The sequence below is a fragment of the Lacerta agilis genome, chromosome 7 (assembly GCF_009819535.1).
Source record: "Lacerta agilis isolate rLacAgi1 chromosome 7, rLacAgi1.pri, whole genome shotgun sequence".
NCBI lineage: Eukaryota > Metazoa > Chordata > Lepidosauria > Squamata > Lacertidae > Lacerta > Lacerta agilis.
In genome coordinates, this window is record NC_046318.1 from 14,743,522 (window position 1) to 14,759,953 (window position 16,432).

The 16,432-nt window shown below is 45.2% G+C and overlaps 1 protein-coding gene across 1 annotated transcript; it reads left to right on the forward strand.

The window, feature by feature from the left end:
- Positions 1-13,587: 13,587 nt before the first annotated feature.
- Positions 13,588-16,130, forward strand: LOC117049699. The gene is given in 3 exon segments (XM_033154530.1): positions 13,588-14,488; positions 14,751-15,356; positions 15,479-16,130. Coding segments are annotated over 3 exon segments (2,136 nt in total). The 3' UTR covers positions 16,108-16,130.
- The last annotated feature ends 302 nt before the right edge of the window (positions 16,131-16,432 follow it).

Below are 16,432 nucleotides of genomic sequence, written 5' to 3' on the forward strand. Positions count from 1 at the left end.
GACACAATGACCAAGGATGCCCAATGTAGAGAGCAGAGATAATTATGTCATGAAGCTTCACCACAGCACTTCATCTAAATGAAATCTAATGCAGGAAATGTAAAAGAGAGAGACTTCACTATATTTGACATGATGCACACGCATAAAAACATAACAGGATGCCACAACCAGTCCACCTCAAGAGACAGAGACAGGAAGTATTCCTCAGCCCATTTGTGTGGTATTCTTCCTTCCCCAGGGATACGTTGGTTTCAAATTGAGCCTCTTCATAATGTAAACAAGGCTATTATAATCTTGCTTAAATGATGCTGATCTGTGTAACTGCATGCATGCAAAATAGGGCCCATGGATTTCAAAAGCTTTAGCTGAAACCAGCATACATACTACATACAGGTAAGTCAGCATTCCTCTTCCTAAAATATGACCACAGCACACACTTAAAGCATGATCCAGCTAGCTCAAGTTTCAGTCCCACTGATTTCCATACGATACATTAAAGCATCGAACTTTTCAACTGGGATATAAGAGTTTGGCTGGACTGTATTCCTAGAGTTTTGCTGAAGCAAAAAAAAAAAAAAAAAAGCTGTGTATTTGGTTGACAATCAATACCACAGCCTATTTGCCTGCCATTGTATATAACATATTAAGTGTTCGGGTTGCAAGTGTTCCTTCTGTACCGATTCTTAAAATAAAAGCCTTCGGTTATTGATTCCTCCAGTTCGCAATTCAAACAGACACCTTGGTTCATCAAAGGGCTGCAGATTTTTAAAATGTGACAGTGCAATCTTTAACGTGTCTGCTCAGAACCAAGTCCCACTGAGTTCAATAAGACTTACTCCTGAGTAAAAATGTGTACAGAAACCACAACCCACATTTCCACTGTCACAAATAACTAATGCGAAAATCCTATGTGCAGCTACCTGGAAGTAAATGTCAGTTAACACAGTGTAACGTACGTATGCCCAGTACTTTGACACCGAATTTCATTTTAATGAAACTGGATATTGGTTGAAAATAATTTAATGTCTGCCTATATATATATATATATATATATATATTACACAGAGCCTGCTGAACTTAATCTACTGGAGGGGAGTGGGGGGGCAGGGAATATTAATTACCGTGTGCATAAAAGCATGTTTGGCCATGTGAGACCACCTTTTAGACTAAGAAGTCACTGTTGTAAGGGTAGCATGCTATGCAAATTGTGTTAATTGGACAACCCCCAGGAAAGTTGTGGTTGAGTATGCAAATAAGCTAATCAAAAGCTCCATTATAGCAACTCCCATTACTCTACACATAAGAAGAAATCCTAGCAATTAAGCAGCATTAAAAAAAGAGAACACAAAACCCTTTTGGCTGTGATCATAAGCAGCGGAATAAGCAGACTAGGTGATATTTAAAAGGTGATGCAGATCATCACAGCTGGATTAACATAATGCAAAGCCTATTAATCTGAAGTGATACTGCTTTAACTCTATATACACCCATCACCTACACAAACCAAAATCAAGCACCCTCCTGATGTCCACGCAGCTTACAGAGAGAATTTCCCCTCACATCTGTGAGTTTCCAGATGGGGCTTAAGAAAGTATTTCCTTCCAATCTTGATGATTTTGCAGGTGAAGCAAAACCTATCATTTTCACGCATGAGAATAGGCAATCCATTCAGAAATGGGACAGATGCTCCAGAAACTGAAGACACAAGATCGTAACCTCATGGGATTCGCATGCTGTCTCAGAAATATTGATCTGGTCTCTGCAGGCGGATGCATTCTAGTGTTAGGGTACCATTTATTAGACCTGCCAAGCCATGTTATTTTTTAGACATCCAACAACAGTTGCATTTGCACGGGACTTAAGTTCACAAGTGACAGGTTTGTTTTAAAGCAGTTGCAAAAACAGCAGTAAAAAAAAAATACCCCCCCAACACAAAAAGCAAGCTATAATTAATAAAATCATAGAAATAAAACATCTTACCATGTTGTCCACCCCCATATGCTGCTTATTGGGGGGGGGGGTTGTGGGGGGAGTTTGCTAGCAAAACATTTCCCAAGGAGTTAGCGGAGCATCATTTCACTACTATTGGGTTGAGCTTAAACAACCATTATTCCCCTTTACAGTTTGTTTGTTTTTTCTCTTGCTATACATAGTACTTCTTTTTCTTGCTCTCCCACATACAGGCAAGCCTACATTTAAGGATGCAGAAATGCCAGGCTTGTACTACCTGAAGCTTAATCATATGCTAGTGATAAGGGCACATATTTAAACTTACCTTATTCAATAAGCATCTTCAGCTCTGAGGGGGCTTACTGACCCCAGGCTTGTTGTCAGTAGTGAATCTTCAATTCAAAGACACAGATTATAAGTCAAATGAACTATTCCAATGTCCAGTCCTATTAGCTGATTCACCGGCATACGGCTGGCATCCTCTCACGAAGGAAGAAAGCTGCACAGTAAGTTGTCCACGGAGGGAGCTAGGTAGCAGGATTATCTGGCTCCAGCAGTTACATACTGATGCCATAGTACATATTCTCTTCCTCTCTCTCTCTCTCTCTCTCTCGCTTCCTCGCCTCAACGCTCACTGTGCACTCAGCTCCTCCTGCTGCTGTATAATCAATCCAGCTTATTTGGATCCAACAGGCCCCCGTTTAAACAGCCAATCAATAGGCAAGGTTCTGCTGCCGGTGGCCAGGGTCTTTTTCCAAGAGCGGCACAAAAACAATAAGAGTTTAAAGCCAGGTAATTGTTACCCAATCCTCCTCCTAGAAAGAAAGAGGGAGATAATAGGAGATGCTGCATTCAAAGCTGGATTTGTCACTCTAAAAACACAGCTCCCAATTTTGCTCTGGCAAGTGTCAGTTTAAGAAGCACAAGTCAGGTAAAAAGGTAGGAATGTCTGCCTCTCCAGCCTGCACTGCATGCAGGACCTGTTAAAGGCTGAATGTTTTGCACGCTGAGGTTAAAATATCCTCATGCCCTCACACACTTTCAATCCGATTTCTGGAGTTGCAGGACAAACGTGGAGCATTATAATTATTCCAGTCCGAAACCCTGAAACACGCATCCCAGTTTGTCTCTCCCTTGACACTCTGCCAGTGTCCCTCCATTTCATTGTTCGCGGCAGTCCCCTTACATCGGCTACTCCTTTGCCTAGCCCAGGCTCTGATTCTCAGATCTAGGGTAGTCAAATGTAAGAGAGGGCAGGCCAGAGGTACCATTAATGGTTGTGTTTAAGAAAGGCTTGTCAACCAAGCTACACAGACCTGCTTAAAAATGTCCTTCTCTATATATATATTAAGAGCACAGGAGCCTGGCCTTCTTTTGTACCTGGCCACCCTAGCTCCTGTGGTGGAGGGGGAAGGTGGCTAAAAACCAGTCGTCTTGTCAGGGAAATGTCTCCTCACTCAGCCACCTTCTCCTCCTTCAGCTGAGTGTCTCTTTGTCCAGTGAAGCAAACAGCCCCCATACATACATACATACTGTCACGGCAACATACATACATACAACAAAGTCTTAAAGTAGGAAAATGTAACAGAGTGACATACTGACTGAGAGAAAAGAAACATATTGAGGCAAGTGGCAGCTAGCCTCTTTTTAACTCAACTGAATGGAACACACAGAGGACACAACACGAAAGCCCTGCCCACCAGATGCCAGACATTCTACTAATCAAATTAGGTCCCAGTGTTTGTTTGTTTGTTACAGCTCCAAATCTTTGCTTCTGCTGTCACAATTTTGCCATCCTCTTTCCTCTCTCCTCCTCCTCCTCTTCCTCCTCCTCAGCCCTAGTAAGTAGTTCGGTGTGTGGCTGAGAGAGTGGAACGAGTATGAAAAATTTCTGCTTGACTCTAGGAAGAACTAGCACAGTGCAGTGGATAACTGAGCTACGAATCAGGTGGCCCAGAATCAGAACGGCATCTCTGCCATGAACCAGATGTGTCCTTAGGAAAGCCGCTTCGTCGCTCAGCTCCCCTTTTGCAATATGGGGACACTGGCCTATCTTTCAAGAGGGTTTTAAAGGATTGCTGACATCACAGATTAAAATCATTTGAAATCCTCAAATGCATTACGTTAGGGCTGCCATACGTTTGGATTTCCCCAGACATGTCCTCTTTTTTTTGGGGGGGAGCAGATTTTTCTATTTTATATGAAATGTCTGGGTTTTTTGGTTTCTTAAATTATTTATTATTTTTTAAAGGGGGCAGCTGCTAGGATTTCTGACCTGGAGTTGGCTCTGGGGGTGGCACTAGGCCTGGTGGAGCTTCCAGCAGCCTTTCCTGGCACGACCTTCCTGGGGCCGCTCGGCCTCCCATCGTCCAGTTAGCAGGAGGCCAGAGACAGCAAAGGAAAGAGAAAGAGGAAGGGAGGAGCAAGCAGGCAAGGAAGGGGTAAGTGGTAGGGAGGGGGCAAGTGAGGGAGATGTGGGAGGTGCCCCAAACATGCCCGTGTTTGGGAGCTTCGAAATATGGCAACCCTACATTATGTTGCTGTTTTTCTACTGGCCAGATGAATAACTTGCGTTCCTGTTTACTTCCATGTACTACAGCCACTTGAGCCCCATGGTTTGGCCACCCTAGAAAACAAAATCTTGGGATAAGTTTGGGATGTGAGGGAAGTATTGCACAGTCAGGTAGAGTCCCCCAAACCCCAGGCAGCCCCTGAGCGGAATAACAACACAAGAAAACTCAGGCGCTTCCAGCTTACCATCTATATACTTTCAAGCCAAATTAGTCTATAAACAGGCTTTGAAAATGGCAAAACGGGAGTGGCAGTCTACCCGTTGGCAAGCCTTGATCTTAGCTTCCAAATCCCGCAGAGCTAATGAATTCTGGTCACTAATTAACAGTAGAGCGAGGAAATATCCCTTGACTGTTATCCCGGCCCCTACTTGGGAACAGTTCCTTAGGAAATGTTTCTCACAGGCAGAAGCTCCGGTTCCTCATCTGGAGCACTTGTTCGAACACCTACCCAGATGGCCGCCCACAGATCCAGGTGAAATACCAGTCCTAATATCCCAGTTGAAAGTGGGTAAGGCCCCCGGCCCTGACCTGGTTCCTGCAGAGGCCATTAAATCACATCCTGAGTGGTGGTCAGGAATCCTGGCCAAAACCTTTGACGCCATTAATGCTACTGGCTGTATTCCCAAGACATGGAAGGAAGCCATTATTATACCAATCTATAAAAAAGGTCCTCCTGCTGATCCAGGGAACTATCGTAGTATCAGCCTCCTTTCGACTATAGGGAAAATTTATGCCCGCTTGTTGCTGTCTAAACTGTCTCAATGGGCAGAAGAATTCAACCTGATTGGCCATGAACAAGCGGGCTTTAGACCCAATCGTTCCACCATAGATCATGCCATAATCCTTTATCATCTTGCAAGGAAATACTCCTTCCCCAGTCGAGGACATTTATGCGCTGCCTTCATAGACCTGAAGGCAGCCTTCGACAGCATCCCCAGAACCATTCTATGGGAGAAATTGGCGAGGTGGGGCATTGATAAAAGGCTCCTTTGGCTCATGATCCAACTGCATGGTGGATCCTCTGCCAGAATTAGACTTACCCCCGCTGGTGACCTTACAAATGTGGTCCCGATAAATAAAGGAGTCCGACAAGGTTGTATATTAGCACCTTACCTTTTCAACCTGTTTGTCAGTGATATGAGAGAGCCTCTAAACGAGTCGCACGCTTACATTCACGCCCCCCGCATCGCAAACTACCGTTGTCCGCTGCTTTTATACGCAGATGATGCGGTGATCCTTTCTTACTCAAGGGTTGGGCTATGTAGGGCGTTAAAGATCTTTACTGCTTACTGTCAATCTAACCAATTGTCCATCAACCACTCAAAATCAAAAGTTGTAGTCTTCTCTAGAAGTCGGAAACTTTTTCAGTGGAAGCTTGGTGGAGTAAAAATAGATCAAGTTTTTAAGTTCCAATATCTAGGGATTGTTTTCCAATACAACCTGAGCTGGAAATCCCAAGTTCTACATCTACTTAACAAGGGCAAAACTCTATTGCATGCACTTCTCCAGTTCTTTTTCTCAGACGGAGCCCTACACGTGCCCTCGGCTTTAAAGGTGTACAACGCAAAAGTTATTACCACTCTTACTTATGCTGCTCCGCTTTGGGCAGCTCTGGTAAATCCGGCCCCGCTGGAGGTGCTGCAAAATCAGTTTCTTCGCCGGCTTTTAAAACTCCCTACGTGTGTTAGTAATGCAGCTATACGACTAGAATTGAAGATTCCCTCACTAGAGACTCTCTTATGGAAACGAATATTCACCTACTGGTTAACTCTTTGGCATAGATTACCCAGCCATTATCTCATCCAATGTCTTTGGCGTGACGAATTTGCAAACCCTTGGACTGGGAAAATCCACGCCAAACTTCTGTCTTTTGGAATCTCTCCATCAGATTCGCTTAATTTAGACCCTGCTTCGGCAAAAAGATTAATCAAACAAAGACTGGACGATATGGAGCTGCAGCGTAATCATATGCTGGGTGGGGGTGTCTGCTCGCCTCGGAATTTTGGAGTTACTCCAATGTCGGAATACGTTTCACGGATCCGCCATGGATTCATATTTATTTGGTTATTTTATAAGTTTTTCGAGGTCTACTTTTGGTATAATTGCGCGTAAAAGCGAAAGTGAAAGCATGAATGAATAGTGTGGTTCACTTATGAGATTAATCCGCCTTTATTTTGTAGATCCGGTCATGTTCAAAATTGTTAATGAGCGTTAAACTTGCTTCCCGCCTTTTTGGAGGGCAGCAACAGTGATTTTATTGGTTAAAGTACTAATGATGATGTCACGTTTGTTCCCTAATAAAAGGCAGAGGCACCCCGCTTAGGCACGTTTTCTTTTGCGGAGACCGCACGTTCTTTTGCGGAGACCGCACGTTCTTCTTATGTTCTTTTAGTTGGGTTTTAGTTGAAGTCAAGTTTAGTTTAAGGGATCAGGAGCGGGTTGGATGGGTTGGATGGGTTTTTCTTTAGTTAGAGTTAGATCGCGGAAGATCATTCGGTTTTAGTTTTAGTTAGGTTTTCTTATAGGTTAGCCTAGGGTTAGGCCCGCGGAAGATATTTCGGTTTTAGTTTATTTAGTTAGCCTCGCGGAAGATTGGGCGCGCAGGGTCTTTAAGCTTAGGAGAACTTAGCTTAGGGGACGAGCCTACGCGGGTTCTGCCGAAGCCACTAAAGATACAACCGGTGTCTGTCTTCCTTTGGGGTTAACGGGGGGAGTAAAGTAAAATTTTTAATTTTCTGTAAATTGGTCCGTCTATTCAGAGTCAGGGTACATATTTTATTTCACGAGGCAACGTTTCTTTAAAGAAGGCAATTAGGAACTCACACACCACCAGAGTCTTCAATTGGCTTACTCATCATCCTTCAGACTGTGAGGCTTGGCCGGCGACCGTGCTCAAAAGCACGCGGAACGCTGGCCGCTTTCCCCGCAACTGGTACCTCGTGCATAACCAGCCCAAGGCCGTGCACGAGGAGCTCCAGCACCCATACCCCGACACTCCAATACATCATGTCCCTCTATACCTATCCTCCCTCTCCACTGCTGGGCACCGATTCGCTTTCACCAAAGCGAGGTTTAATGTTTTTCCTTCTAATGTCCTGAGACATAGATTTTCCAAGGGCCTAGTTTCCGCCTTCTGTGATTGTGATAAAAAGTCAACGGAATCTCTCCATCATATAATCTTTATCTGTTCCCTGCATAGTGAGGCTCGGGCAAAATTACTAAGACCAATAACTCAGAAACTTACAGGTGCACCAGCTGAGTCACACCTTGCCTTACTCCTGCAAGACAATGACTCCTATACAACCTTGCAGGTGGCAAGGTTTCTAAACTCTGTCATATCTCAAAAAAGGCGCTGTGGCCAACTACACGACCACTAATTATTTTTTTTGTTTTCTGCTCCCTGGTTGCAATTTTAAAAATTTGTATTTGTGCTGTGGTTTGTTTCCCTATGACTCCAGGGTCTATGGTTTGCTGTAATTTTATGTCATATATTACATATTTTATGTTTTTATGGGCATATAGCCGCAATAAATTTGAATTTGAATTTGAACGTGCTATGGGATTGAAATTAGGCCACAACTTTATTAAGATTCAAATGTAGGGAGACCTTGGCTCAGGCATTGGGCGTTTATCCTTCCCAGCTCCCCAGACAGGGACCTGGGTAACTTCAGGGTTATCCAGCATATGAGGGGATGGGGCTAGCTCTGGAAAACCCCTATTAGTGGTTGACCCTTACTAGACTACCTGCATGGTGGGCACGAGTCAGATATAGTCGGTTCAATTCCAATGCCTAAGCCAATACCACTCGCATTCTGTGACCAATAAAGTTGTGGCCTTAATTATCCCATTAACCCAAAACATGACGGGCAGCAGGAATTATTTAAGCAGAGTTTTCATTGAAACAAATAAAAACTTTTACTAAATTTAAAATAAACTTCTTCATAGAATATAGAATACATAGAATATAGAATACAGGCTCTTCTCTATACTGGCACACACTCTGAGAGAAAACTAGTCACCACAGTCAAGGTAAGTAACTCACACAGCACTGAAGGACAGTTATAGACTAGAATGGCAGTTATGGCAGTTAGACTCCAACAGCTATTCCTGCTCTCATGCGTCCAATACCACTCACATTCTGTAACCAATAAAGTTGTGGCCTTAATTATCCCATTAACCCAAAACACTGGAGTCTGTGTGTTTCATTATTCACAAAGGGGGGGAGGGGGTCTTGGGGTCTTGACATGCAACAGCATCCCTGTTGAGATACAGCCCACTGTTTGTAATTTCAGGAAACACTGAAGAGGTTCTTGTTTCAACATAAGGACTGTGTTCTTTCCTTCTCTGTATTGTTTTTAAATTTGCTTTTATTTATTCAAATTGCATTGTTGCAAATTGCTTTGAATTGTATTTGTTGCAAATCACCATCGATGAAAGGTGATTCATAAATTGGAAAACCAATCCCGAGCAGATGGAACAAAAGGTGAACTCCGGGCTGCTTTCTTGCTTGGGGACTGGAGGAAGAGAAATTAATGGAACTTTCCACATTTCTCTCACTGCAGTAGTAAAACTTGGCAGTCCTATACTTAGTGGATATATTTATAAATAACTTTAATCTGTGCTGGGTTCTGAAGTACCATCATGACTTAGTATATTACTTGTATTACAATAGTATCTAACATACCAGATTCAGGGCTCAATCACACTATTTATAATTAATTGTAATTGCCATCCCTCTCCACTGCCCCCAGGTAGGACTCCTCTGTCTTCAGCAGCTGGGTAGCTGTGCGGAAATCCAGAATAGATATAACTTTGACTGCAAGGCAGGAAAAACTTCATCTGTTTTGTTTCTGCTTGCTGTGCAGTTCTTAAATGCAAAAGAGCCCTGACAAAAAGGAGGGGTCACTCTCCACCCCCCCAAAAAAATATTGGTGTGATAATATGTACGTGATCGTTCTGGTTTATTTTGTATAATGTTTTACTGCAAATGCACTTTGCAAAATTGGCACAAACAAAACACCCAGGTGTAACAATAACAATAATAACAACAACAACAATCATAATAATAATAATAATTTATTTGTACCCCACCCATCTGGCTGAGTTTCCCCAGCCACTCTGGGCAGCTCCCAATTGAGTGTTGAAAACAATACAGCATTAAATATTAAAAACTTCCCTAAACAGGTACATCCGTATGTATAAATACAGTGGTACCTTGGTTCTCAAACGCCTTGGTTCCCAAATGCCGAAAACCTGGAAGTAAGTGTTGCAGTTTCTGAACGTTTTTCAGAAGTTGAATGTCTGATGCGGCTGTCAGCTAATGTTTCCTGGGCACCTGCAGCAAGCAGAAGCTGAGCCTTGGTTTTCTTACATTTTGGAAGTCAAACGGACTTCCTCTTGTCACTACTTCTCCAACACTTTGCTGCCCCCCCCCAGACCCATCATGCATCATCTAAAGACCCTGCTTCACTTGGCCTAATGAGAGGAACGGCCTTGTGTACATCAGGCAGGGGAAAGAGTTAGAGCAACTGGCAAAAACATGTGCAGTAGCACATCCACATAGGTAATACAGAGGGCAGCTTGCTGTAAGCTGTGTGTGTAAAACACTGGGGCGGGGTCCAAAATGAAGAACTTCAGTTGGTGACTCTGCCAGTCCCCTTGGATAGTGAGAAGTTTAAATGATTCTCAGAAACTGGGAGCCAAAGTGAGATCACCTTTGGAGCATAGGTGCTTTAACTGGAGAATGTGAACCCCATTCAACCTTGTGCACCTTGCTTCTGAGTAGACCTGCATAGGATTGTGTTGTTGGTGTCTCGGGTCTCTATTCCAGCAATGGATTCTTAACATAAATCTGCATCCTTTGACAAAACTTGCTTTCACCTCCAATATAATTTCCAACTGAATCACTACTGCAGTGTGTACATACGAGTGGCTTATGGTGAGCTTTTTGACAGGGCCTCAGATTCTGGCTAACAGACCCATCCAAGAACATTAGCATGGACATGGTAACTCGGTGCAATCCACTACTGTACTTACGCTAGCTTTTCTTCAAACACTAAACCACTGCAAGCAAACAATTACATTGGACTGGTGTGACACGACTAATGTTTCAAATGGATCTTAAAGTGTGCCATCACGTTGAGCATGACTTGGGTGCAGAAATGGGTGGGAGGAAGATTTTGTGTCACCTGGAGAAGGGGGGGAAGTCACATGACTCAGGGTGTGTGTGGGGAAAACCTTTCAGAGTTTGATGATCTACATTCTCATCTTTGCTCACCAAATACTTGTACAGATTAAGAAGCACACTATGAATGGATAGTCTAAAAGTAACAGCAGGGCAAAGTCCAAAATAGAGGGATGGCTGTATTAGTGCTTAGACATCAGTCTCATGACACGCACCCCCCTCCAGATCCAAATTAAAACTGGACACAGATACTGCCACGGGCTAGGTCTGATCCCAATCAACTCTTGTTTCGGCATCCAGCATAAGCTCTTTCTCCTTTAAACTTGCTACTGTGGTGGAGTGCTCTCACATTGGGTGCTGCTGAGATCTCCCAGCACCTACAGATACTATCCCAAGATTGTACAGCAGTATCCATAGATGCTGAAAACCAATAAGGCTATGGGGACTCACATTCCTCATGGTCCTGCACATTCACAGCAGCTTCTGTGGCCTAAGAGAGGTTCTACTGTGGCAGCAGCAACATGTTGATGGTCCTAGTAAGATGGGGGAAAGGGAAATGGGCAGCATATGTTGGGGCACTGTGATGTGCTTGACACAGTTTCAGGGCCTTCTGCATCAACAAAAGGGTCTAGCTTGCCGGTAAGAGCTCAGGATTTTAAGCATGCAAGGAGGCATGGGCATAGGGAGGAAAAGGAAGGCAAGGGAAGGTGTTGGTCTTTCCATAGCTCAGTGGTGGGGTACAGAAGGTCCCAGTTTCATTCCGCCACATCAACAGGTAGGGAGGGGAAAGACTGTCCTCTTGAGCAAAGCATGGAGAACATGAGTCAGTAAAGGCAGTACTGAGCTAGATTGACCATGGTCAAACTCATAAGGCAACTTCCTCTGTTTTCCAATCTATTGCTTGAGTGTTGATAGCAGTAGGAGGAACCATTTCAGCTGTAATTTTTAAGCTTGCCAATCATAAACATGTTCTGTGGTTGGCTGCAGCAGCAATCTTAAATCCTGGTTCTGCAGAGTCTTGGGCCAGACTCCCTTTGAAGTTGGGGCAAGATTTGCCTGAACAGAGTATGAAATTGGCCTAATAATATACATATTGCTGTTTTAGATTCACCTCATTGCACAAGAAAATTGCAGTTGCATCCTGTAAACAGATAAACGAAAGACAAAAGCACCAGCACTCCAAAACCCCATCTCTCAAATGTTTCCAGCCTAGACAAACTTCTAGATGAGCTGGGGGCAGGAAGAGAAATAAACATAGCTGTTGGTGTCTTCATGTTGTTATTCATGAAAAAAAAATCCACTGAATATTATGTTGATGATGGGCTTTGCTTTGAAATGAAACATTTTCCTGATGCTCAGCCATAAATCTTTCCTAGCAATTACCCAGAGAACAGATTTGCTTATGTATCTAAAAATACAATATATATTTTTTAAAGCCGAAAAATGGTCTTGTAGGAAAAGGGTAAAGTGTCATCCCTTGTTCAACCTTAATTGCAGCCTCCCTTTGCTGTCTTTCATGAAAACAAAACAAAAGCCCTACTGGGAAGACCTTGCATATGCTTGTTATGGAATGTCTGGTTGGCCCCATATCTTCTACAGCAGGGCTGGAAAATTTATGACCTTACAGGTGTTGATAGACTCCAAATCCCAAGCCCCAGACAGCATGACGGACAGACAGGAAAGTGTTTTTATCTAGCACCCCTTGTTTGACAGACACATCTAATAATTATATATCAGCTCCTACTTCCCAACAGCATTAATAACTACAAATGCATCACTATAGGGGAGAGGGGGGTACATTTCAACATGGGGCACCTTTCAACAACTGGAATATCTGACTTCTAATACTGCACAATGATTGGCCAATATGCCAGCCAATAAGCTTTTAGTATGAGTAACTGCTGACATTTAGTTTTCACCCATTTCTTTTTACAACTGTTGTGTTACTCAGTGGATCAAGTTCTAACACCCCAAAAGTAAAAAAGGAAACTTTGATTTTCAAACAGTTAATCAACCAGTAATCTTTTAATCAGGTAAGTTATATTTATTCACCTAATAGTTTATTTAATTATGCTTCTAAATACACTATCAATAAGTCACAAGTATTTTTCTAAAATGGTTGACAATACTTTAACCAAAATGGCTGCACCAGGGGCAGATTTCAACAGAGCTTAGGGGGGTACATTTCAACAGTGTTGAAAGGTGCCCTTTACCATTTAGGAGCTGTTCAACCACCTTACAGGGTCCGCCTCCTGGCGCGACCTAGCCAATTACAGACGAGCTTGGTGGGTGAACACTCCTATCGGAAACAAGTTAACTAACAGAGTTTAGCAGCAGCTAGTCAGTCTGGCTCGGGCAGGCTCACAGGCAAAATGGCTGTTCTTGAAGTCTAGTTCTGTTTTCAATAATAAAGGACTTTTGGAACCTACACAGCCTCTGCCTCTTGTTCCAGCTGAGTATGTAACACTGGCAACGAAGATGGGATGCTTGCCCAGCCAGTTTTAAGGCCTGAGTTGTAGGCCTGAGTTGTAGGCCTGGACTTGAGGCCTGAGTGTCACTGCAGCACCGCCCTGCCACTCAAAGTGAGTGAGACATCCAGTCACGCTGGACTCTGCGGAGAACTCCGGTGGCGAAGAAGGGTCAGCAGCTCCTTCGGAATCGACCACCACCACACAAGCGACAGCTCAAGGTACGAAAATGGCCGCTGGGCTGACTAGGCCACCACCAGACTTTGACTTGAGCCATCCCGAGCAATGGCCTCAATGGCTCCGCCGAATAAAGAGCTATGTTCGGCTTCAAGGGTTTACTAGGGAAATTGATAAAGTAGATGTGCTTCTCACCGTGCTGGGAAGTTCTGCCATCACCTTACTGGAGGGTTTGATGGCACCTAAGAACATTGAGGACTGCTCTTTCGATGAGCTAACAAAGGCAATGACAGGGCACCTTGCACCCCAGCCGTCAAAGAACCACCGCCGTTACGATTTTGCCCACAGAGAGCAACAAGCGCATGAGTCAGTAAATGAGTATATTGCTGCTCTCAGGGAAATTGCGATGTATTGTCAATTCACTAACCTGGAGGAGCGTCTGTTGGAAAGGTTCATCGTTGGCGTGCGAGACAGCCATCTCCGCCGCAAGCTGCTGGCGAAAGATGACATCACGATGGCCACTGCCATGAATATGGCCATGGCTTCCGAGAAGGATAATGCCCACGGAAGGGCCCCAATTTCCCGAGCAGAAGGGGGGACCCATCGTGTTCAGCGAGACCGTTCATCTTCTGGCGATTCCCCCGAGGATGTCCACCGAACCCTAGGCCAACCCGACCGCAACCGCCGCTCCCAAGCTGCGCGCAAGTCGAACCAGCATCAGTCCAACCCACACAGCACCTGTGCCAGTTGTGGAGAGAACCATGATCGTAAGACATGCAGGTTCCGTGACGTCACGTGTCGAGGCTGTGGCAAAGCCGGGCACATCATGCGTGTCTGCCATTCCAAGAACGCAGGAATACGACCCAGACAACGCGTGCACGAGGCCCTCGAAGAGGTGGAGTTGCAGTCAATCTCTTCAGACAGGGTATATCAGTTTCCATCCCTGGGATCTAATAAGCTTAGGGTGCAAGTTAGAATCGAGGGAAAGCTGTGCAATATGGAGCTGGATACCGGCTCATCGTATTCCATAATATCGGACAAGACATTTAGAGAGCTTTTTCCCAAACGGCCCCCACCTCTCCGACCAGCCACTGTGGTGTTACGAGACTTCCAGAGAAATATAATTCAGCTAAGGGGTATGGGCACTTTCAAGGTTCAGTTTAAGAATCACATTAAGAAATTGGACCTCATCATAACTAAGGGGCCCTTTACCAGCCTTTTGGGTTTGGCGTGGTTTGGCCCGTTAGGCTTAAGCGTGTCAGGACTAAATCAAATTTCACCTGGGACAGGATTTGAGTCAATCTGCCAGGAGTTTCCATCAGTTTTTGACGGAACCTTAGGCCTTTACAAGGGACCCCCGATCTCCCTACAGATCAATCCCATGGTGCAACCCATTAGGGTCAAGGCTCGTAGAGTTCCGTTTGCGCTCAAACCCAAAATTGAGGAGGGGTTGGCCTGAAAAGCCAGGACCGGAATTCTCAAGCTTCACAGCTCGCAAAGACGAGTTGTCGTCACACAGGGGGTGTATACTGTGGGGTAGCCGAGTCATAGTTCCCCCCTCACTTAGGAGAAAGGTCTTAGAAGGTTTGCACGTGTCCCATCCGGGAATAGTCCGGATGAAGGCACTGGCCCGGAGTTACGTCTGGTGGCCGGGCATAGATGCCGAGATTGAAGGGTGGGTTAAACATTGTGAACCCTGCCAAGTGTCGCGGCCGGATCCCCCCAAGGCACCAGTTCAGTCCTGGGAATCCACACGGTCCCCATGGTCCAGGGTGCACATAGATTATGCAGGGCCCTTCCAGGGCCAACTGTTCCTCATCGTGGTGGATTCCCATTCCAAGTGGCTCGAGGTGACACCGACCTCCACCATGTCCAGTAGGGTGACTATAAACTCACTCAGGAAGTTATTTGCCACACACGGCTTGCCTGACACCCTGGTGAGTGACAATGGAACAGCTTTCACTTCAGCGGAATTCCAAGAGTTTGTGTCTAAGAATGGAATCCGCCACATCAGGTCAGCTCCCTTTCATCCAGCCACCAATGGCCAAGCAGAACGTATGGTTCGCACAACTAAAGATGCGCTCAGGCGTATAATACAGGGAGACTGGACCCTCCGTTTATCAGAGTTTTTTTGGCTCAACACGTCACCCCAAGTGCAACCACTGGCCATAGCCCAGCTGAGTTGCTTATGGGAAGGAGGCTCACTACTCTCCTGGATCGCATACATCCCGACAGGGCCTTAGAGCAGTGACCACACACCATGGAGCGGAAAGCACCTAAGGGATTTGCCCCAGGGGATCCTGTATATGTTCGGAACTATGGGTTTGGACCAGGTTGGGTACCAGGCACCATTGAGCGTTGTACAGGGCCGGTTTCCTATGAGGTGAGGCTGGAGGGTGGACTGGTTTGGAAAAGACACCTCGACCAGATCAGACCCCGGTCATCTCCCGACCCAGTACGGCCAGCGGAACCACAGGGTAGTGCAACAGACGCAGCTGGTGACTTGGCAACTGGGACAAGTGGGGAAACGGAGGGTGTGCCGCCAACCGAGACACCTCAACAGTGCGATCCTGGGCCGGTGCCCACAGCAGCCCCGCAACCGGCAACACCTGCAGAGCCGCCTCGGTTGATGGCACCAATCAGCAAACAGGGACTTGGAGATGTTCCTCAGTCGCAGGTGCAGACCCCGGAACTGCGACGGTCCCAAAGAGAACGTAAACGTCCAACACACCTTAAAGATTTTATTTGTTCATAATGTTTGGAATTTGGGGGGAGGGGTGTTGTGTATGGGAACCAATAGGAGCTGTTCAACCACCTTACAGGGTCCGCCTCCTGGCGCGACCTAGCCAATTACAGACGAGCTTGGTGGGTGAACACTCCTATCGGAAACAAGTTAACTAACAGAGTTTAGCAGCAGCTAGTCAGTCTGGCTCGGGCAGGCTCACAGGCAAAATGGCTGTTCTTGAAGTCTAGTTCTGTTTTCAATAATAAAGGACTTTTGGAACCTACACAGCCTCTGCCTCTTGTTCCAGCTGAGTATGTAACAAGCTCCTACTTCCCAACAGCATTAATAACTACAA